Consider the following 22,801-nt stretch of genomic DNA (forward strand, 5'->3'; position numbering starts at 1 on the left):
ACTCCCTTTATAATAAAGGCATAAATAAAAATAAGTACAATTTGCCTTTCTAATTGCTTGCTGTACCTGCATGTTAACTTTGTGATTCATGTATAACGGCCTCAAATCCCTCTGATGCCAACATTTACTCGTCTCTCACCTTTTTAAAAAAAAAAAAATTTTGCTTTTCCATTCTTCCTACCAAAGTGGAAAGCTTCACACACTCACATTATATTCCATCTGCCATATTCTTGCCCAGTCACTTAACCTGTCTATATCCATTTGCATCTTCCTCACAGGTTAGTTTCCCACATAGCTTTGTATCGTTACCAACTTGGATATAATTTATTCAGTCCCCTCATCTAAACTGCTGATGTAGATTGTAAACAACTGAAACCCAAGCTCTGATCCTTGTGACATTCCACAGCTTATACCCTGCCATTCTGAAAATTACCTGATAATTCCTATTCTCGGTTTTCTGGCTGTTAACCAATCCTCAATCCATGCTAATAGAGTCATAGATTTATACAGCACAGAAACAGGCCCTTCAGCCCACCGTGTCCGTGCCGGCCTTCAAGCCTATCTATTCTAATCCCATTTTCCAGCACTTGACCCAAGGCCTTGTATGCTATGGCGTTTCAAGTGCTCATCTAAATACTTAAATGTGAGGGTTCCTGCCTGTACCATCCCTTCAGGCAGTGTGTTCCAGATTCGAACCAGCCTCTGGGTGAACAATTTTTACCTCAAATCCCCTCGAACCTTCCTGCCCCTACCTTAAATCTATGCCCTCTGGTTATTGAACCCTCCGCTAAGGGAAAAGATTTCTTCCGATCTCATAATTTTGTACACCTCAGTCAGGTTGCCCCATAGTCTTCTCTACTCTTAAGGAAAATAACCCTAGCCTATCTAGTCACTCTTCATAGCTGAAATGCTCCAGCCCAGGCAACATCCTGGTGAATCTCCTCTGCACCCTCTCCAGTGCAATCACATCTTTCCTATAGTGTGGCGACCAGAACTGTACACAGTACTCCAGCTGTGGCCTAACTAGCGTTTTATACAGCTCCAGCATAACCTCTCTGCTATTATATTCTATGCCTCGGCTCATAAAGGCAAGTATCCCAAATACCTTCCTAACCACCATATCTGCCTGTGCTGCTGCCTTCAGTGATCTATGGACAAGTACACCAAGGTCCCTCTGACCCTGTGTACTTCCTAGGGTCCTACCATCCATTGTATATTTCCTTGCCTTGTTAGTCCTCCCAAAATGTAACACCTCACACTTCTCAGGATTAAATTCCATTTGTCACTGCTCTGCCAATTTTCCCAGCCCATCTATAATGCCCTGTAATCTAAGGCTTTCCTTCTCACTATTTACGATACCACCAATTTTCGTGTCATCTGCGAACTTAATGTCTTATCCTCAATCCCATGTCCTTATCTCCTGGAACAACCTCTTGCATGGCATCTTATTGAATGTCTTCTGAAAATCCAAGCATATTACATCTACTGGTTCCTCCTTTAACCACCCTGCTGGTTACACCTTCAAAAGACTCTTTAAAAATCTGGCTCCAATACAATTTCCCTTTCATAAAACCATGTTGACTCTGCCCAATCATATTATGATTTTCTCCATGCCCTTTTACCACATCCTTAATAATAGTTTCTAGCATTTTCCCTATTACTAATATCAAGGTAATTGGCCTATTGTTCCCTGTTTTCTCTCCCCTTTTTTTCTTGAACTATAGGGTAACATCTTAGCACAGGCTCGTTGTGCCCCAGCTGTTACCTGTGGAGCTATGACAGGTGAAAGATCTTATTGGAGTGGTCCAGCCATGAGGGAAATTTGACTTGAAGTTGCTCATATTGACAACAAAATTAACTTTTCCATAAAAACATCAAATAAAGTAATGGTCAGTCTGTTATTTTGCTATATAGAATGTGGAAGTATTTCAAATAATAACACTTGCTTCAGATCTTTTATTCTTCAATTGACCAGTACACGAAAAAGAAGCTGCAGTAAAGCTGTGCATCATTGTCGGAGTTTTTAAAGAAACTACAATATTGATCACCTAGTTCCATGTCTGAACTACTTATATCACTTGTGTTCAAATCAGTTATGTATTTATCATTCTGAGGTTTTGTATGTAATTGTAGCAACTTTGACACATGTAAGGCAATGAATCGAAAATCAGTGCTTGGATAAAACCAATTTTTGTCTGTTTTCCTCTTTCACCTGTCGCCTGACCCTTTTTTATTTAGGCATAAATAATGTCGTAACACTCTAGTATTGTGTTATAGCTGCATGGTCAGCAAGTACATCTGAAAGAAAAGGCTTGTAGCCCAGATCTTTTCACCTTAAACTAATTTTTAATTTCTCCTCATGACCCATAATCTAGACCAAGACTGATGAGATTAAAAGGGAAGAAGAGGTAACTCGAGTAGTGTTTAGTTGATGCCAGTGTTGGGTTTTAAGGTCTGAAGATTACAAAAGGAAGGAAAGAATGGGGAAGGTAAGGAGTTGCGTACAGTTCTGAAACCTTGGGAAAGCATGTGATTGAATAGGGAACCTGTCTTTATTTCAACACAGTGAGGTTGTAGGTAGGAGATTAGCAAATTTAGAGCGAGAGGAAAATTCAGAGCATCGTTGACTGTGTTTGTGCTGATACAATATGGAAAGATGTTGATGCTTGAAATGATAAATGGTCAACCTGTTTAAAGGTGATCTTTTTCTTGTATCTGTCTGGATGAGCATCTTTACATTTGGAAGTAGAGCTGAATTCTTGGATGAATGTGCATTTTATAGTGTTAAGATTTAAAGGGAAAAGTGTTTGCTACAGAAAGAGGAAAACAAGCAGCTTGGGCTATGAAGGAGATCTGAGAGTTCGTGGAAGCAGAAGAAACAGTGTGGCCAAAAATGTCAAATGAGGTTGGAGTCGAGGTGAAGCAATGAAAGATGCTGTGGCTACAAGAGCAGGTCAGAGGCTGGGAATTCTGCAGCGAGTAACTCACAACCTGTCTCCCCAGTGCCTTTTCACCATCTACAAGGCACAAGTCAGGAGTGTGATGGAATACTCTCCTTGGCAAAGCAGCCCACTTGATTGGTACCCCATCCACTGCCCTCAACATTCACTCCTTTCACCACTGACGCATAGTGGCAGCAGTGTGTATCATCTACAAGATACACTGCAGCAACGCACCAAGGCTCCTTAGACAGTACCTTCTAAACCTGTGACCTCTACTACCTCGAAGGATAAGGGCTACAGATGCATGCCACCACCTGCAAGTCCCCTCCAAGCCACACACCATCCTCACTTGGAACTGTATCGCCATTCCTTCACTGTCGTTGGGTCATGATCCTGGACCTCCCTTCCTAACAGCAATGTGGGTGTACCTACACCCCAAAGATTGCAGCAGTTCAAGAAGGCAGCTCACCACCACCTTCTCGAGGACAATTCGGGATGGGCAATAAATGCAGGCCTAGCCAGTGCTGCCCACATCCCATGAATGAATTTTAAAAAAGATGAGGTGGTTTTCTGTTAGTTTCAGCTTTTGAGAAACATGGAGAAACTGAAGAATGCAAGATGTTCATTGCCTCGTGGAACCACATGATGAACAACAAGACGTAGTAATTCACCCATTGAACAGGAGGTTAAGCACTGAAAGCATGCAATCTGAAGGAAGTTGCTGAATGTAGAGTGTAATCTTCAGGAAAGGAATGAATAGGGCTGGTTGATGGCCAGAGGAGGATATTAACATGAAGAGGAAATGGACGGGAGACAACAGAGCCCTGGGTAATTCCTTAATTACTGGTAAAGGTCAGGATGAGCCATCAGTTACAATAGAGGAAGAGCGGTTTGAGATGAAACTAGATAGCCATGGGCATAATGTTTATGGAAGACTTTATGATGGTGACTTGTTTACAAAGTGCTTTGAAGATATCTAAAGCAATTATAGATGATTCACCAGAACATTCAAGAGCAAAGTTTGAGGTGATTAACAGCCAGATCATTGTGGTTTTAAGCATGGTTTGTTCCACCAGTCACAAGCCTGTACAAGACGATCACCTTCAAAGTGAAGGATAATCTGATGATCAGCAACTTCCATAACTTTGGAAAGTATTGATATTAAGAAAGGTGTTTGAAGGGAAAGAGATCAAGGAGAAATGTACTGTACTGATGACTGTATTGTCTCAAAGAACAGTGCTAGTTCTGTATTGCTCTACTGGTGCATTGGAGTCCCATTTTTAAAAAAAAAGCTTGTGCACAAATTGTATTGTAATGTTGAAACCTTATGAGAGTATCGTGTCCATAATTGGACTAACTCAAGTTTCAATGTATAGTAATGAGACAACAAAGCTATTTTCAGACAGAGTTTGACTGCAAAGTTTTTCGCAAATTTTTCACAAAGACACATGTATATAGCTCACTTGCCATTGTGCTTATTTGCAGTGCTGTGAATCACTTAGCTGGATATTTTTTTGTGTTTTTCTTTATTGCATTTAAATATATCGTGTCAGCAAATGCGTAATAGCAAGATGTTCTATTAATTCATTCTAGTGAACATGGTTTAGAATTTGCTGTTAATAACACAATCCAAGCTTATGTTATAATGGCAGTAACAGCCATTAACCAGTCCTAACTAGTTCTTTTTGTTGCAAATCCTCATCACAGACACAGCAAATATTTTTGTAGTATTAGATTAAAGAAAATGCCTGTGCCTCTGTGAAGTTGTTGTCTTTGTTGAATTTCTCTCCTCTTCCTGTTCTCAAGCCATTGTATCCTGTGGGGTATAGTTTCATAGGTACAAGGAGTCGTCCACAGAGTCATTTCTCATGAATAAGTGTTAGGCTTTTAGACTACTGGAAGCTGAACCTGTACTCGTCCCTCTTTACAGCAGTGGTTACTGAGATGGCAAGCAATAGTGGGAATCCTTGTTAATTTTCCCTTCCTTTTGCCATTCTCAACTAGAACTACATGGCAAAATTGACAGGAGTGGGAAACAAATAATATGTGTGAACAACTATGTGGCTTACACTTGTATCTTTTGGTGAATAGTGATGTGAACATTGGCTTAAATTTGTTAACTTTTGAAATTTGAGAATGTGGCATTGAGATTGCGGCTCTCCCTTGACATTACATTGAAGTGTTAGCCTAGGTTACGTGCTCAAGTTCCGAATTGGGTGACAGTACTTCCAGCTGAGTCTCGCTCGCACTGGAAGCAAGCTGTGAGAAAAGATGAACAAAGGAGATATCATTCTGGCTAAACCCTTGAAAATAGTTCCAGGGATGAGGGATTACAGTTACGTGGATAAACCGGAGAAGCTGGATTTGTTGTTCTTAGAGCAGAAAAGGTTAAGAGGAGATTTGATAGAGGTGTTTTAAAATCATGAAGGGATCAGATAGGGTAAATAGAGAGAAACTTGTTTGCAATGAGTGGAGGGTCAATAATCAGAGGGCACAGATAAAAAGTGATTTGGCAAAAGAGTCAGATGTGATGAAAAGCTTTTTAGGCAACAAGTGGTTAGGATTTGGAATGCCTGATAGAATGGTGAGAACAGATTAAATTGTAGCTTTCAAAGGGAATTGGATAAATACTTGAAGGAGAAAAAATTGCAGGGATATGGGGAAAGAACAGGGGAGTGAGGCTAACTGGATTGCTCTTCAAAAGAGCCAGCGTAGACTTGATGGATCGAATGGCCTCCTTTGCTATACTATTCTATGATTCTATTAGACAATGTAACATAACTGGACTTGTGCGTAGATAGTAAAAGGAGTTCATTCTTTTGGAAGTGGGCTCAAACTTTTCATGAAAGAAATGTTTTTTTTTCCATTTCTAAAAGCATTAATCTTTTGAGCCAAGTTGACATTGTATTGGGCTTCAACCAAGAAAGTAGAGATTTATCAGAGCTTGGGAAAAATAGATTTTTTTCCCCCCTCTTTGTGTGTCTTTTGGGGGTCAAAACGGTATGATATAGAATTCCTAAGACTTACCAACCACACCTTCCATAGACCTTTAACTCGCACAAAGGATTTACATATAATCAAGGAAGTGACCGATTCGACAAAGGGGAATTATGTATTGACATCTTTGAATCCTGTATGTTCAGTCTTTAAGAACAATATCGTTGTCTTCCACTCATTACATACTTTTGCCCTTAACATTTGAAATACTTGTGCAAGTTAGTTAAACTACAGAACTAAGTAGTGGTCTGATGTGCATGTGTAAGAGATCGCAATCTGACTTATTATGAACTTACAGTTGAATATTGCGTTAAGCTAACTTGGGGGAGGGACTGACGTGTAGTACTTGGACTGCTTGATGACCTCCCTACTTCACATATTTTGCACATTCATAGCTACAGCTCTTGCATGGCCACCTGCAGTACACCCACACTAGAGTGTTGTTCTACAAATTAAATAATGCTCTGTTTATACTTCTTATGCTTTTCAATGGTTGGACAGAGGTCAAAGCATCAGGTAAGATATGTTTCATTCCACTGAAAAGAAATGTCGGCCATTATATGCAGCTTGCCAAACTGGATTATTCAATGAAGCTGTTAATTAAGAGCTACATTATGTAGTTGATTTTTAAAAATACATTTCCAGAAATTCCCACATAAATCAATATTTTACAGAATAACTTGTGAAGAGATGGCTGTTGACTAAGTTTGTAATATATTTTGGTGGATTGTTTGTGTCGCAAAATCCTTAAACCATATTGACCATTGGTATGGTTTTGGCCTAATGTTGCTGAGAAATATCTGTCCTTTGGTGAGTGTTGGCTCAATGTAAATGTAACATTTGGTTGCTAAGGTACAACTCTTGTTTGTCATATGGGAGGTAATACAACACTCATTTGAAAACTGCTGAGCTGGAACTTGATGAATGTTTGCTGCAGTGTCGAGTTAAATTCAAATCTATTATTAAGGAACACAAAGCCATCTCTGTACTTCACTTTGTGAGTGACTGGTATGTTTAAGGAATGTTACATAATTCACTGGAAAATTAATCTTCAGCCACATTGTACTTTGGCAATTTTCTTAACGAATTTCTGTTGCATTGCGAGTTGAAAATCTAGCAGTCTTTGTCTCAAGTGAATTCCATCAAAAACATTAAATTGATAGTTTAAATGACCTTTTACCTTCAGTGAAAGAAAAATATAGCCTAGACTGTGGGCAAGCATGCCAGGTTTTTAAAGACTATAGGTTAGTAAATGTTAACTTCTGTATGTGTGTTCAATTTTCTAGTGGCATATAAAAGCTTTAGAAAATTGTATTGAGTTCCATGTTCAGATATAGTTTGTACTTAAATCTGCAATTCCTTTTTTTTAACTTGCACGGCTTTTTAAGAAAAAGTTACAACAATTTAGCGTTAAATTAAATTGCAGGGAATGTTATGTAGGCAAACATGGGAGCTCTTTTGAAGATAACAAATTTCCACAAACAATGATATAAATGTCAATTTTCTTTTGGTGGTGGTTGAGGGAGGAATGTTGGCTCTTAACATCAACCTGAACATACTGAAATGGGCAGGTAGGGCCTTGGTTTAACATCTCATCCAAAGAATGGTACTTCTCTGACAATGCAAGATGCCCTGGAGTGTCAGCTGAAGTCCTGCAGTGGTATTTGAACCAATAAGCTTCTGACTGCGAGGTACAACCAACTGACCCAAGATGGTATTACGCAGATACTGCCATGTTATGACAACTTTATATAGTGTCTTAAATGTAGTAAAATGTACAAGAAATGTTTGATTAAAAACTATGTTTGTTCTTTATAAACTGCAGGAAATGTTGTAGTTGAGCAACTGATCATAATTTTGTCTGGTTAAAAAAAAATGCTACTGAATATGATAGAACACAGTCCCTGTTAAACAAAATTGAAACCTTGTTACTGTGAGATGTTATACCTTTCCATTCACTATCACACTATAACTATTAAAGAACTAATACTGCATTTAGCATTTTATTTAACTTATTTTATGAAAAAAAAATTAAGCTGGTTGTATAGATTTAAGAGTTGAAACTATAGCTATCAGGCAATATGCAGACAAATATTTACTTAAGTCCATTTTACTAACTATAATGACTGAAAGCACTTGATTGAGAAGGAAAACATTTAAAGGGTTATGGGGAAAGAGCAGGGAAGTGGGACTAATTGTGTAGCTGTACCAAAGAGGCTTGATTGGCCAAATAGCCTGTTTTCGTGCTGTGTCATTCTATAATTCCATGACAGATGCGCAAGACTCCATGGTTTTTATAGGAAACTGGAACAAATCACAGAATTCATTCTAAGGCTGAGTGTAGAAGTCCTGGAAACCAGGGAATAATCGCAGAATTTGGCTTCACTCACTGTAAATCGGTGCCCCTGCAGATGACACATAATCATGTTTACTGAATTCTGTAAATCCAGTGGTTACTTATTGCGGTATGCTTTTAGTTATAGATTGCAAATTGAATTGGAGGAAGAGGTCAACTTTAGTTTTGCTTCTTTACGTAGTGATCATTGTTTTTAATGTGACATGCAATCTACTGTCTGAGGAAAATGGTAACTGAGGGAAGGAAGAAATGTACATTTTTTTTCCCCACATATGTTTCTTTAGCTTAAAGAATTGTTTTATTTTCAAAGATCCAAGAAAGCACTCGTGGCCCAAAACCAGGGGAAGCTACTGCCATTTTGTGCTTTATAAGGAAAACAAAGACACAATGGATGCTATTAACGTGTTGTCAAAATTTCTGAGGTATGTTGAGTTGGCTGTTAATATCTTTTACAGCAGTTGTTTCTACATATTCGTGAAACATCTTACAGTTCTACTTTCAGTATGTACAAATAAAAGTTAATTAAGTACATTTAGACAAAATATATTAGTTCATCTCCACGTTGCAGGGAGGGAGTTGAGGCAAGGTGCAGTATTCAGGTGAAGCAGGGTTACAGAGTAGTGGGTTAATGGAGTATGGTGAGGAAGGAAAGTGAAATGGGATGGGAGGCTGAAAAGATTTAGAACAGAGTTGTTCAACTTTTTCACGTGCGGGGTGAGGGGGCACCACATTACAATTTTTGTCTTGCATCGGGGGCAGGTGAGACAAGTTGAGATAGATAAAGGCATTAAAATTGATCATGCTATTAATCAAAACAACAATAAATGTGCAGTTTTGTGAAGAAGCTTTAAATGACCATATTAATTTATTGACTTACTTTCTCATCATTATGTTGGACACTGATTTAGGGAGATACCTGGCATTTTTTTGTTTGCAGAAGTTGTCATTATTTGCTCGTACACTTGTCGTGATGCGGATAGATGTCCATCTGTCAGAAGTGATCTTGATCACTCTGTCTGTCTGTCTCTGTTGCTCTCGCTCTTGAGCTCTCCTTCTCTGTCCGTCTCGTGCCCTCTCACGCGCCCTCTCTCTGGCCCCCTCCCCCTCTCGCGCGATCGTCCACTCGCTCGCTCCCCCGCGCGATCGTCCTCTCGCTCGCTCCCCCGCGCCATCGTCCTCTCGCTCGCTCCCCCGCGCCATCGTCCTCTCGCTCGCTCCCCCGCGCCATCGTCCTCTCGCTCGCTCCCCCGCGCCATCGTCCTCTCGCTCGCTCCCCCGCGCCATCGTCCTCTCGCTCGCTCCCCCGCGCCATCGTCCTCTCGCTCGCTCCCCCGCGCCATCGTCCTCTCGCTCGCTCCCCCGCGCCATCGTCCTCTCGCTCGCTCCCCCGCGCCATCGTCCTCTCGCTCGCTCCCCCGCGCCATCGCCCTCTCGCCCGCTCCCCCCGCGCCATCGCCCTCTCGCCCGCTCCCCCCGCGCCATCGCCCTCTCGCCCGCTCCCCCCGCGCCATTGCCCTCTCGCCCGCTCCCCCCGCGCCATCGCCCTCTCGCCCGCTCCCCCCGCGCCATCGCCCTCTCGCCCGCTCCCCCCGCGCCATCGCCCTCTCGCCCGCTCCCCCCGCGCCATCGCCCTCTCGCCCGCTCCCCCCGCGCCATCGCCCTCTCGCCCGCTCCCCCCGCGCCATCGCCCTCTCGCCCGCTCCCCCCGCGCCATCGCCCTCTCGCCCGCTCCCCCCGCCCCCTCGCCCGCTCCCCCCGCCCCCTCGCCCGCTCCCCCCGCCCCCCCGCCCGCTCCCCCCGCCCCCTCGCCCGCTCCCCCCGCCCCCTCGCCCCCTCGCCCGCTCCCCCCGCCCCCTCGCCCCCTCGCCCGCTCCCCCCGCCCCCTCGCCCCCTCGCCCGCTCCCCCCGCCCCCTCGCCCGCTCCCCCCGCCCTCTCGCCCGCTCTCCCCGCCCCCTCGCCCCCTCGCCCGCTCCCCCCGCCCCCTCGCCCTCTCGCCCGCTCCCCCCGCCCCCTCGCCCTCTCGCCCGCTCCCCCCGCCCCCTCGCCCTCTCGCCCGCTCCCCCCGCCCCCTCGCCCTCTCGCCCGCTCCCCCCGCCCCCTCGCCCCCTCGCCCGCTCCCCCCGCCCCTCTCGCCCGCCCCCCTCGCCCTCTCGCCCGCCCCCCTCGCCCTCTCGCCCGCTCCCCCCGCCCCCTCGCCCTCTCGCCCTCTCGCCCGCTCCCCCTCGCCCTCTCGCCCGCTCCCCCCGCCCCCTCGCCCTCTCGCCCGCTCCCCCCGCCCCCTCGCCCTCTCGCCCGCTCCCCCCGCCCCCTCGCCCTCTCGACCGCTCCCCCCGCCCCCTCGCCCTCTCGCCCGCTCCCCCCGCCCCCTCGCCCTCTCGCCCGCTCCCCCGCCCCCTCGCCCTCTCGCCCGCCCCCCCCGCCCTCTCGCCCGCTCCCCCCGCCCGCTCCCCCCGCCCCAGCGCCCGCTCCCCCCGCCCCAGCGCCCGCTCCCCCCGCCCCAGCGCCCGCTCCCCCCGCCCCAGCGCCCGCTCCCCCCGCCCCAGCGCCCGCTCCCCCCGCCCCAGCGCCCGCTCCCCCCGCCCCCCCCCGCCCGCTCCCCCCGCTCCCCCCGCCCCCCCGCCCGCTCCCCCCGCTCCCCCCGCCCCCCCGCCCGCCCCCCCCGCTCCCCCCGCCCCCCCGCCCGCCCCCCCCCCACGCCCCCCCCGCCCGCCCCCCCCCCCACGCCCCCCCCCCGCCCCCCCGCCCCCCCGCCCCCCGCCCCCCCCCCCTCCCCCCGCCCGCTCCCCCAGCGCCCGCTCCCCCAGCGCCCGCTCCCCCAGCGCCCGCTCCCCCAGCGCCCGCTCCCCCAGCGCCCGCTCCCCCAGCGCCCGCTCCCCCAGCGCCCGCCCCCCCGCCCCCAGCGCCCGCCCCCCCGCCCCAGCGCCCGCCCCCCCGCGCCCTCGCCCGCCCCCCCGCGCCCTCGCCCGCCCCCCCGCGCCCTCGCCCGCCCCCCCCGCGCCCTCGCCCGCTCGCCCTCTCGCCCGCTCCCCCTCGCCCTCTCGCCCGCTCCCCCCGCCCCCTCGCCCTCTCGCCCGCTCCCCCCGCCCCCTCGCCCTCTCGCCCGCTCCCCCCGCCCCCTCGCCCTCTCGACCGCTCCCCCCGCCCCCTCGCCCTCTCGCCCGCTCCCCCCGCCCCCTCGCCCTCTCGCCCGCTCCCCCGCCCCCTCGCCCTCTCGCCCGCCCCCCCCGCCCTCTCGCCCGCTCCCCCCGCCCGCTCCCCCCGCCCCAGCGCCCGCTCCCCCCGCCCCAGCGCCCGCTCCCCCCGCCCCAGCGCCCGCTCCCCCCGCCCCAGCGCCCGCTCCCCCCGCCCCAGCGCCCGCTCCCCCCGCCCCAGCGCCCGCTCCCCCCGCCCCAGCGCCCGCTCCCCCCGCCCCAGCGCCCGCTCCCCCCGCCCCCCCCCGCCCGCTCCCCCCGCTCCCCCCGCCCCCCCGCCCGCTCCCCCCGCTCCCCCCGCCCCCCCGCCCGCCCCCCCCGCTCCCCCCGCCCCCCCGCCCGCCCCCCCCCCCACGCCCCCCCCCCGCCCCCCCCCCCACGCCCGCCCCCCCGCCCCCCGCCCCCCCCCCTCCCCCCGCCCGCTCCCCCAGCGCCCGCTCCCCCAGCGCCCGCTCCCCCAGCGCCCGCTCCCCCAGCGCCCGCTCCCCCAGCGCCCGCTCCCCCAGCGCCCGCTCCCCCAGCGCCCGCTCCCCCAGCGCCTGCTCCCCCAGCGCCCGCTCCCCCAGCGCCCGCTCCCCCAGCGCCCGCCCCCCCGCCCCCAGCGCCCGCCCCCCCGCCCCCAGCGCCCGCCCCCCCGCCCCAGCGCCCGCCCCCCCGCCCCAGCGCCCGCCCCCCCGCGCCCTCGCCCGCCCCCCCGCGCCCTCGCCCGCCCCCCCCGCGCCCTCGCCCGCTCGCCGCGCGCGCCCTCGCTCTCTCTCGCTCTCGCCGCGCGCGCGCGCCCTCGCTCTCTCTCGCTCTCGCCGCGCGCGCGCGCCCTCGCTCTCTCTCGCTCTCGCCGCGCGCGCGCGCCCTCGCTCTCTCTCTCTCACGCCGCGCGCGCGCGCTCTCTCTCTCTCTCTCTTTCTCTCGCCGCGCACGCGCGCCCTCGCTCTCTCTCTCGCCGCGCGCGCCCTCGCTCTCTCTCACCGCGGCTCTGTCTCAAGCCTGAACTATTAGTTTGAAGCAAGTCTGGGTTACAAACATCCTTCTTTGCCTGGAAATATGGAGACATTTTCAATAGATCCATGTCTATTTCAATCCAGAGTTATACATTTACAAAGCTGAATTTTTTTTACAAAATACTGCAACCTTTTAAGTATTTGTGCTTCACTATCTTAAAAGTATCTTTCTCTTTAATGTTTGTGCAGAGTCAAACCAAATATATTTTCTTACATGGGTACCAAAGATAAAAGGGCTATAACAGTACAAGAAATTGCAGTCGTAAAGTAAGTATTGCCAGTCAAGTAGTGTGTAGTGCCAGTCAAGTAGTGTGTAGTTACTGAACTGTTTTAGCAAAATCTTTCCAGTCACCTTGATTTTTTTCCTCCACATTCTTCACCTTTTCTGGGTTCATGCAGGCAGTAGAGTCAAAAAGCTACAGACCCCAGATGGTGAACACTACTTTGATTTGGCAGAAACCATGCTTTCAAGTAGAATGTACAAGCAGTAGACCAGTCCAACGACATTGGTTATGTATTTGTTTGGGGGTTCCTCCATGATATGGTTATACTTTCTTTCAGGCATTGCAGTTGAATTAGATTGACGCCTTTTAAGACATTTAATGTATGACTCTTTGAATTGCCGTTACTCTCTATGCATTGAACCATTTTTCTGCCTTCTCCAGTGAAGTTTTAATCCTATTAAAAGGGTGGAGGGGGAGGGTATCTTCACCGAAACGGAGTACCACATCCATTGATTAAAAAGGCGTTAACAGTACCTAAAACAGTATTAAACAGCTTGCATTATACATTTCAAGATATATTGGTAGGTCACCAGTCAAGGGAGCAGAGTTTTTCATTCAGGGGTCCAGTTGAAAATATGTGAATTCTACCTCGTGAATGTTTGTCCATTTTAAATGTTAGTTCAGGTCCGCATTTGTGACCTTTGTATGTTTTCAGTATTAATATCATTTCAAGTCATATGGGAATCTCAAGCTTTATATCCCGACCATGTGTTTTGGAAGGAATCTGTGTGGACTGACGAGAATGATCTAATTTCCCATGTCATACTGATGCAGTATACTTGAATTTCTTGCAGAATCACAGCACAGAGGCTTTCTCATCTGAACAAATGTTTAATGAACTTCAAGCTAGGGAATTTCAGTTATAAAAAGTATCCTCTGAAGTTGGGCGAATTGCAAGGAAATCATTTTACAGTTGTTCTGAGGTAAGGTTATTTAAGAAATATAAGCAAAATCTAATACAACTGTAATGCTAAATCAGTGTTTGTTGGATTCTAGAAGAAATGAACTATATTTCATGGAAGTCCTTCCCGTTTCAAATGTTGAGCAGGAAAAAATTTTTTCCCAAAAATATACTTTATTCATAAAAATTTGCAAAAAATACATTACAAAACAGTTCAAATTTCACATTTCGGGAAGTACAATGGAGATCAGATTTCTTCGATACAGAAACATAAGGTGCCTCACACTCTTGCCACTCCATTTTATATGCAATGTACATTGGCATTACGTAGCAAAAACATTTTGGTGCATACAACCCGAGGGGTTTTACACAGGATCCAGACTCTCCGTATATTATGGCGGGAGGTCCTTACACATTGGCATTTCCCTATTGAGCCTTTGCAGCAGCTGACCCAAGCTTTAGCGCGTCCCTCAGCACGTAGTCCTGGACCTTGGAATGTGCAAGTCTGCAGCACTCGGTCGTGGACAACTCTTTGCTCTGGAAGACCAGCAGGTTTCAGGCAGACCAAATGGCGTCCTTCACTGAATTGATGGTCCTCCAGCAGCAGTTGATGTTTATCTCTGTGTGCGTCCCTGGGAACCGCCCATAGAGCACAGAGTCATGTGTCACAGAGCTGCTCAGGATGAACTTCGACAAAAACCACTGCATCTCTTTCCAGACCTGCTTTGCAAAGGCACATTCCAGAAGGAGGTGGGCGACGTTCTCTTCCCCACTATAGCCACCTCAAGGGCAATGTGTGGAGGTGGTGAGATTCCAGGCAAGCAGGACGGATCTGACTGGGAGGGCCCGTCTCACCACCAGCCAAGCTATGTCTTGGTGCTTGCTTGAAAGTTCAGGTGATGAGGCATTCTACCAAATGCCTTTGACAGTCTGCTTGGGGAACCATTCAACAGGATCCACCATCTCCTTTTACCGTAGGGCCTTGAGGACATTCTGTGCAGACCACTGCCTGATGGACTTGTGGTCAAAAGTGCTTTCTCTACACAAACTTTTCCACGAAGGATAGGTGGTACGGCACGGTCCAACTGAATAGAGCATCCACGGCAATGTGGCCAGACCCATCCTTTGCAACACCGGGGACAGATAGAACCTCAGCACATAGTGACACTTGGTTTTTGCGTACTGGGGTCCTATGCATGGCTTGATGCAGCCACACACAAAAGTGGCCATCAGAATGAGGGCGGCATTGGGTATGTTTTCTCCCTGCCCTTTATCCAGAGGTTTGAACATTGCGTCCCTGCGGACACAGTCCATTTTTGATCTCCAAATAAAGCATAAGATGACTCAGGTGACCGCCACGGCGCAGGAATTGGGTATGGGCCAGACCTGCGCCAGGTACAGTAACAACCTGAGTGCCTTGCACCTGATGACCAGGTTCTTACCCACAATGGAGAGAGAACGCTGTCCCACATGCTCAGTTTATGTTACACCTATACGCTGCTTCTAGTTTTTGGCACGCCCTGGCCCTTCCAAACCATATCCCTAGCACCTTCAGGTAGTCTGACCTGATGGTGAAGGGAACAAAGGATCTGTCAGCCCAGTTCCCAAAGAACATGGCCTTGCTCTTGTCGCGATTTACTTTGGCTCCTGAGGCCAGTTCAAACTGGTCGCAGGTGCTCATCAGCCTGTCAACGGACAGCGGATCCGAGCATATGATGTCGACATGGTCCATGTACAGGGTGGCTTTGACCTGAGTGCCTCCACTGCCTGGGATTGTCACCCCTCTTGCACCCGCATCCTTCCTAATGGACTCACCAAAAGGTCCTGCACATAGGCAATCGTATCCCTGAGTAGCGCGAGGCATTTTTTTTTTATTCGTTTGTGGGATGCAGGCGTTGCTGGCTAGGCTAGCATTTATTGCCCATCCCTAATTGCCCTCAACATTTCAGAGGGCAGTTAAGAGTTAACCACGTTGCTATGGTGTCTGGAGTCACATGTAGACCAGACTAGGTAAGGACGGCAGATTTCCTTCCCTAAAGGACATTAGTGAACCAGGTGGGTTTTTACAACAGTCGACAATGGTTTCATGACCACCACTAGACTAGCTTTTTAATTCCAGATTTATTAATTGAATTCAAATTTCACCATCTGCCGTGGTGGGATTCAAACCCATGTCCTCAGAGCATTAGCCTGGGCTCTGATTACTAGTCAAGTGACATTACCACTATGCCACCACCTCCTCAAGGCTGTCCGAGATCCTCCTGCTGGGTACGGTACAGGTCTGATTGGGATGAATCACCAACTCCAGAGCAGACTTGACCCGACTGGCGATGACTTTGGACAGAAGCGTGTCGTCTACATTAAGCAGTGAGATGGGCTGCCAATCTCCAAGTTCCACCCTCTTCCCCTTCTGCTTGTAGATGAGGGTGATGATGCCTTTTCTCATGGATTCTGACATTCTGCATACTCTCGTACCCTTCCAGCAGGCCTGAGCCGGTCCAGTCCCACAGAGTCGAATACAGTTCAACCGGCAAGCTGTCACTTACGCGAGTTTTACTCGTCTCGAAGGACCTGACGGCCTTCGTCAGCTCGTCCAGAGCTAGCGGTTTGTCCAGACTGTCCCATGTACTGTCATCTAAGACCTCTGTGATAGATGACAGGACGGATTGGGAGGCCGTGCTGTCTGTGGGCTTCACGTCATACAGCCCAGCATAAAAGGATTTGCTGATCCTTAGTATGTTGGACAGCGATGTTGCTACCGAGCATTCCTGTTCCTTCAGGCTGCTGATCACAGAGCTCTCTCTCTCTACCTTTTGGAAGAAAAAACACAAGTACTTCTCATCCTGCTCAACGGAGTGGACTCTGGACCGGAAGATGATCTTGGAGGCCTCCATGGCAAGGAGCGAGGCCTGTTGGCTCTCGACCTCTTGCAGATCCTCCTCCAGCTCCCTCGTCCCCCTGCCAACTCCCTGGTCATCCTGTAAATGACAGTCGGCCATAGGAGGCAGTGGTCAGAGAAGAACTTGATGTCGGTGGATCTAATAGTGAAAGCATGGGACACAAACAGGAAGTCAGTCCTGGAATGGGCAGACCCGTCCGGTCTTGACCAGGTGTATCTACGCTGCGCTCCGTCTGTAGGATTGCTGAAGACATCGTGCAACTTGGCATCTTTTACTGTTTCCATTAGGAATCTGGACACAGCGTCGAGTTTGCAGTCGTCACTGCCGGATCATCCAGCTGCATTGATGATGCAATTGAAATAACCACCTAGAATGACCGACCTAGACGTTGCCAGCCGCAGTGGGAACTGCTGAAGGATGGTCAGCCGTTTGCTGTATTGGACCGGGGCGTACACGTTGATTAACCGGAGCGGAGCGTTGTTGTACGTTACATCTGCTATGAGGAGGCGACTGCCCACCACCCCCTTGACTTCAGAGATGGTGAAGTTGCCTCCTTGCAGCAGAATACCCATCCCAGAGGAACTTGAATCATTTCCCCCTGACCAGATCGATGGCCCATGGGATCACCATCGCGACCGTTGCCTGTAAGTGCTGAGGTGCAGCATCGCACACTCCTGCAAAAATAATAGGGTCAGCCTTGACATTGGCCAGGTGACCCAAGGTCGAAACACATTGCGTACTGGCCTTAACACTATGCCCGTTAATAGAGGCAATTTCTAAACCCATTTTAAAGATTTTAGATTATATATCCAAAAGTTTATGCAAGTTTCAGCTCCTGGGTGTGCTCCTACATACCTGTGGGGTGTTTAAACTGTTCCACAGTCCTTGGGCTGAGAAAAGTGTCCTGCTCTGCAACAGGAGCGTTGTACGGTTTGGGTGATGACGGGCAGGTCATGAACTCAGGAAAGGTTTCCTGGTGCTGAGGTGGAGTTTTAGTTTCATTTTGCTCCTCATCGAGGCTATTGCTGCACCTGGTTTTCCAGATCTGGGGGGTGCTGGTTGCATCACTGCTGTCAGATTCCCGGAGCTGGGAGGCATTGGTTATGTTGCTGCTTCCCAGGGCTGGGGGTCACTGGTTATATTGCTGCTCCCATTTTCCTGGAGCTGGGGGTTGCTGGTTGCTTTGCTACTTCTGGCATCCCGAAGCAGGTGTTCCCTGGGCCCTTCACTGCTTCCAGTGTCTCTCAGCTCGGGGCCATTTGTCTCCTCTACTTTCTTGGTGTTTTGCCGCTTTTTTTGATGCCAGCCGTCCTGCCCTTTCTCATCCGAGGCATCAGCCGCTACTTCGCAGCGTGGCCTTTCCTTTCTTTTCTGCCTTCTTCCTTGTAACAATTTGCCACTCTCCTTCTAGTGCTGCCTCCTCTTCCATTGAATCTGCTTTCTCTGGAGGAGGCAGAGGGGTTTGGCCAATTTCTGAAGTGTCCACATATTTTGTTTGGATGCCATGCCCTCTTTCCCATTATCTTATGCACCAGAGGTCTTGGTGGGGTGTGGGGGGGGCAATCTCTTTTGCAGCAGGCCTGGTTGTTGCTCCTGCCTTTATGGCCTGTGCATAAGTGGCAGAGCATTTTGGGCAGGCCTTGTAGAGACAGGTTGCAGCACTTGCTTTCTTTTCAGTCCTTTCTCAAATGTCCTTTCTGCTTGCAGTTCTGGCAAAATGTTGCATTGCAGTCAACGGCCAGGTGACCAGTTTTGCCACAGGTGCGACATACTTTGGGCTATCCCGCATACACTAAGTAACCTCGACTTCCGCCTAGGGCAAAGCTGGAAGGAGGGTGGAGGATGGCTCCATTGGCATCCACCTTCATGGTTACCCTGACCTGCCTTTTGCTTGTCCAGATGCCAAAAGTATCCTTGACCTCTGTGCTGTTTCCAGCCACCTCAACGTACCTGCTGAGGAAGGTAGGCCCATCCACCACAGAGATATGGGGGTTGTACATCTGAATGGTCACCACCTGGTTTTGTTGCGTTGGCGGAGTAAACCAAGGCTGCGCAGTGAGGATTGACAACGGCGCCTGGCTTCCTTTCTCCTTGAAGATGTTCAGGAGTTTAATGCATCCCATGACATTTTTAAATGTCATATACAAGTATCCAGAGCTGGGGAAATCCTGCAGGCAGAAGATGTCAGTGGCATCAAACCCACAGCACTGCAACAGGACGCGCTTTACAAAGAAGGTGTGGTCCACAGGGGCTCCTTGGGCTGAGGTCTTCACTGTCACCCTGACAGTATTGCACACCCCTTGGCCTGGAGCCAGGACACTAGCAGCAGCCATAGCTCAAAGTCAGTTCTTGCCGCCACCCTCGATCCACCAATGTCGACAAAAATCTTTGCGTTAAGCACTTACAGTCGGCCCTGGTAGTATATCAAGACTTCTTCCCTGCCAGGGAAGTGCATGCGAACCCTGCTTAGCACAATTATAGTTAGTCATTTGGTAGTACAGAACTTGAGTACTGCTGAAAACAGAGGCATTTTGTCAAAGCTTTTTGTCTGACACAGAAAAATACCAATGTAAGGGAAGCAACAAATTTATACTATGAGAAGAGAGTGTTGATTGGTTGGCAAGTGGACTCTGGTAGAGGCATTGCCATGGAGAATGCACCAGTTTATGGTGAATGACAGTTAACTGCCAAGCTTTGTTTGAAATTTAAACCAGGCAGCTTGACTCTGGTCAAGGCATAGCCGTGAGGAATGAACCAGCGAATGGCTGTCACTTATTTGTTTAGCTGAAACAGGAGCAATGTGTGTACATGTTCTTTCTGTCTGCAAAGAACGGGGCCCTGCGTATTAATATATGTAGCTTCCAGTATGTGCAAATATTGACCAATCACAGTCAAACTGCCTGGTAAAAATTTCAAACAAAGCTTGGCAGTTAACTTACTTGCAAATTGTCCTGATGAGTGCAAGACGAAAAGCTTCAACTAAATGTCTGTTTTCAGCAATACTCAAGTTCTGTACTACCAAACGACTACTTATCTTATAACTAGACATCAGTTTAGCTTCCCTTTTCGGTACCAACTTTGATCTGAATATCCTGCTGTGTAGTATGGTGGTCGGAATTGTACTCCAGGTGTGTCCATACCAGTGCCTTGTACAGGCTCATTATCAGCTTCTGGAATTTTGCTCTATCTGTTTAGCTTTCCTTACTACTGCTCCACATTGCATTATTAGTTTAAGTGAGCAATCATCATTACCCTTCTCCTGTATTCTGTCCTGTAGTCTAGTACCATTCACTTCATATTCTCACTTTTTATTTCCCTTCCTTAGTCATATTACATTTATCCACATTAAATGTTATTTGACACTCATTAACCCATCCACGGTGCATTATATTTGATTTACTTTTCCCCTTTTGTTTGACCTATCCCATCCTAGTGGTACGTATTTGTTCTATACTCTGTGGAAAGTATCTCTTAAAAATGGCTCACATTTTCTCCCTTGTAATAGATTATTAGTAGAATGTATGGATATTGGCAATTTTTAACATGCAAATTATTTTTTTAATAAAAGCTATCCATGTATTTGGACTGCATTTGATAGACATTGTTTAGCTAAAACCTCATTAGCTTATTTTGACTTGTAGCTAATAAATACTACTTCCCTTGGGACAAGAAACAAAACGGTCACATTGGGAGTCTGTCTTAACTGGAAATATAAAATGTTGCATTGTCCTAGGTTTGCCTGTAGGAATAGTTGCTTGTCCCACACTTGCATATTTAAAAAGACATCTCATAAGCCTGAAAATTGAACTTTATTAGTGAGGGGTTGGAGAGACACATTCAGCATTAGACTTTGTTTATTTGGCAGCACAAACAGCTGATTTAGTGTCGTGTGTTGTGAAAAAAACAGCTAAAAGGGCAAAGTGAACCATTAGGATCTGTTTAGAACTGGTACGTTTTGATTTTAGAATTATGTAACTTTTCTGCGTAAAATTAGATCTTGTCCATTAATCTTTGTAACTAGGCATGGCAACTTTATTGGTTATACCGATTTTATTTGCAATTTATTAGGAATATCACTGGATCAAATGAACAGGTGGAGCAAGCGATGACTTCACTCAGGGACATTGGATTTATTAACTACTATGGAATGCAGAGATTTGGAACAACAGCAGTTCCTACTTACCAAGTAGGAAAGTAAGTTATACCTTCATTTTCCTAATTACTGTAGAAACTGGGCAGTATAGCACACTGCTATGAAAAATAGCAGAGGCTAATCAAGGATAGCTGCTTCAGGACTGGTAAAGTTATTTATCTGAAGAGCGGTGGCAGGAGAGGAGAGAGAGAGAGTGTCACATTTCAGGTGGTACTTTCACAGGTCCAATTGAAAATAAAAATAATTCACATGAAACAAACGCACCAAGCCCAGATGCTGAACCCCTGACAAATGCTTTAAGTGAACACATTTTTGACAACTGAAGCTAATTTACCTCAAAATGACCAAGAATAAAAGAATACAAAAAGAGCTTACATTAATATAGCAATTCTATGTCCTCAGGACATCTAAAATGCTTCATAGCCAAGAAAGTACATTTGAGTTGAAGCCAGAGTTGTTGGTGAAAGTGACAGCCAATTTGTGTTCAGCAAGGTCTCACAAAGTAGTGTGAAATAAATGACTTGATATTTTATCTTCGTGGTAATCGTTGAGGGATAAAAAGTTGCCCAGGACACGGGGAATGGTTTTTTCCAGATCTTTTTGTGTCCAACTGAGTAAGTAGATGGGGCCTAATTGCAAAAAGGCACTTCTGATAATGAGCACTCACTTCACTGCAGTATTGAAGGAAAGAATCAGGCTAGACTGTGCTCAAATCTCTGGTGAAGTGCTTGACCTCATGATTTTCTGACTCAGGTGAGAATGCTACCACTAAGCCAAGTCTGATCCTGAATCTTTCTTTGTGTTTAAAAACTAAAATTTTAATGAACAAAAGTAAGTCTTTCACATTTGTAAAACATTTGTACCAGTCTTGTTTTCACTGAAAAATGTATAATATTGCAGCAATATATTATTAGATTTAGGTCATGAACCTTTGACTTGTTATCGATAAAGATTAAGCCAAGCAACCTGAAATATTAACATCACTATCTTCATTTTATATTAAGTCGTGATGTTGATGCCAACAAATTGTTACCCTTTGCATGCAAGTGAGTTTTATCCTGAAATGTTAGATGTATTTCAAATAAATCATATATTGGAAAAGCAAACATCCCAATTCAAACAAGGGTTTTTATTGTTTCTATCTATCTAACACAATCTTCAATGCCAGTTTACCAACATTGAATTCTGTTCTGGGAAGCCTGCACTTTAGTTTCCAGAAATTCACTGCACTTATTATGTATTGGTCAAAGTACGATGAGGGCTTAGAAAACAAAACTGCTGTTTTCCAAACTCATTGCTCACTGAGTATTGCATTGTACAGCCTAAATTTTGAAAGCTCATGTTGGTAAAGGAAAAGTAAATTAAGAAGTAAAATTAGAAAGAAAATTCAATGCCTCCTTTCTGTAGGTTCGATTTTTCTCTTAAAAATGCCCTTTGCCCCATATCCTGTTTTCCAAGCCACCTCTCTTTGTTAATACTTCCTGTCTCATACCATGCACACAATGGTTGGTCCAGTCGCTTCAATTGAAGCCAGTTGTTAATGGGACTGACTTCCTGCCAGACCTTATCAATCCATTGATTCACGGCCCTCCTGTTCTTTAATGGCCTTGGCTGTGTTTCACCTCTGCTCAACCAAAACCAGGCCATGTGGCTGCCTGACACCTCAGACTTCCAAAAATTGTCTGTCTCTGATCGTGGTGACAAAATCTGTGATCTCATTGTACTAATGCTGCCTTGTCATTCTATAATCCTGTTCTCCTAGTGAGCCACTTGTTCACCAGTAGGCTCAGTCCAATGACTTCACGTTTTGAAAGCTGCCCCGGAACCTAAAACCTGACAAGCATATCCCCATTATAATCTTCCCTTATCTATCTATCTATTCCTCCCTTCTCATCCTCTATCTTCTCTTCACCCCCTCTTCTGCTTCCCTTCCAGAATGACACAGTTGATCTTGGGGCATTTTACAAGCCATACTACTATTCCACTTCTTTGACCAGTCCTGACAAAAGGCTGCCAATCTCTTGTCATTATCTGTGCAAGACAGAGTGCTAACATCAATGGGAAAAATGTTGTTCGTT

The 22,801-nt window shown here is 47.7% G+C and overlaps 1 protein-coding gene across 3 annotated transcripts in view; it reads left to right on the plus strand.

The window, feature by feature from the left end:
- Window positions 1–22,801, plus strand: part of pus7 (pseudouridine synthase 7) — a 74,825-nt gene that overhangs the window by 28,929 nt on the left and 23,095 nt on the right. For all 3 annotated transcript variants that reach the window (XM_068059286.1, XM_068059288.1, XM_068059287.1), the window contains exons 6-9: window positions 8,606–8,717; window positions 12,675–12,752; window positions 13,564–13,692; window positions 20,639–20,764. In XM_068059286.1, coding sequence (XP_067915387.1) covers window positions 8,606–8,717; window positions 12,675–12,752; window positions 13,564–13,692; window positions 20,639–20,764 — 445 coding nt within the window. The remainder of the gene's footprint in view (window positions 1–8,605; window positions 8,718–12,674; window positions 12,753–13,563; window positions 13,693–20,638; window positions 20,765–22,801) is intronic.

The sequence above is a fragment of the Heterodontus francisci genome, chromosome 27 (assembly GCF_036365525.1).
Source record: "Heterodontus francisci isolate sHetFra1 chromosome 27, sHetFra1.hap1, whole genome shotgun sequence".
Lineage (NCBI taxonomy): Eukaryota > Metazoa > Chordata > Chondrichthyes > Heterodontiformes > Heterodontidae > Heterodontus > Heterodontus francisci.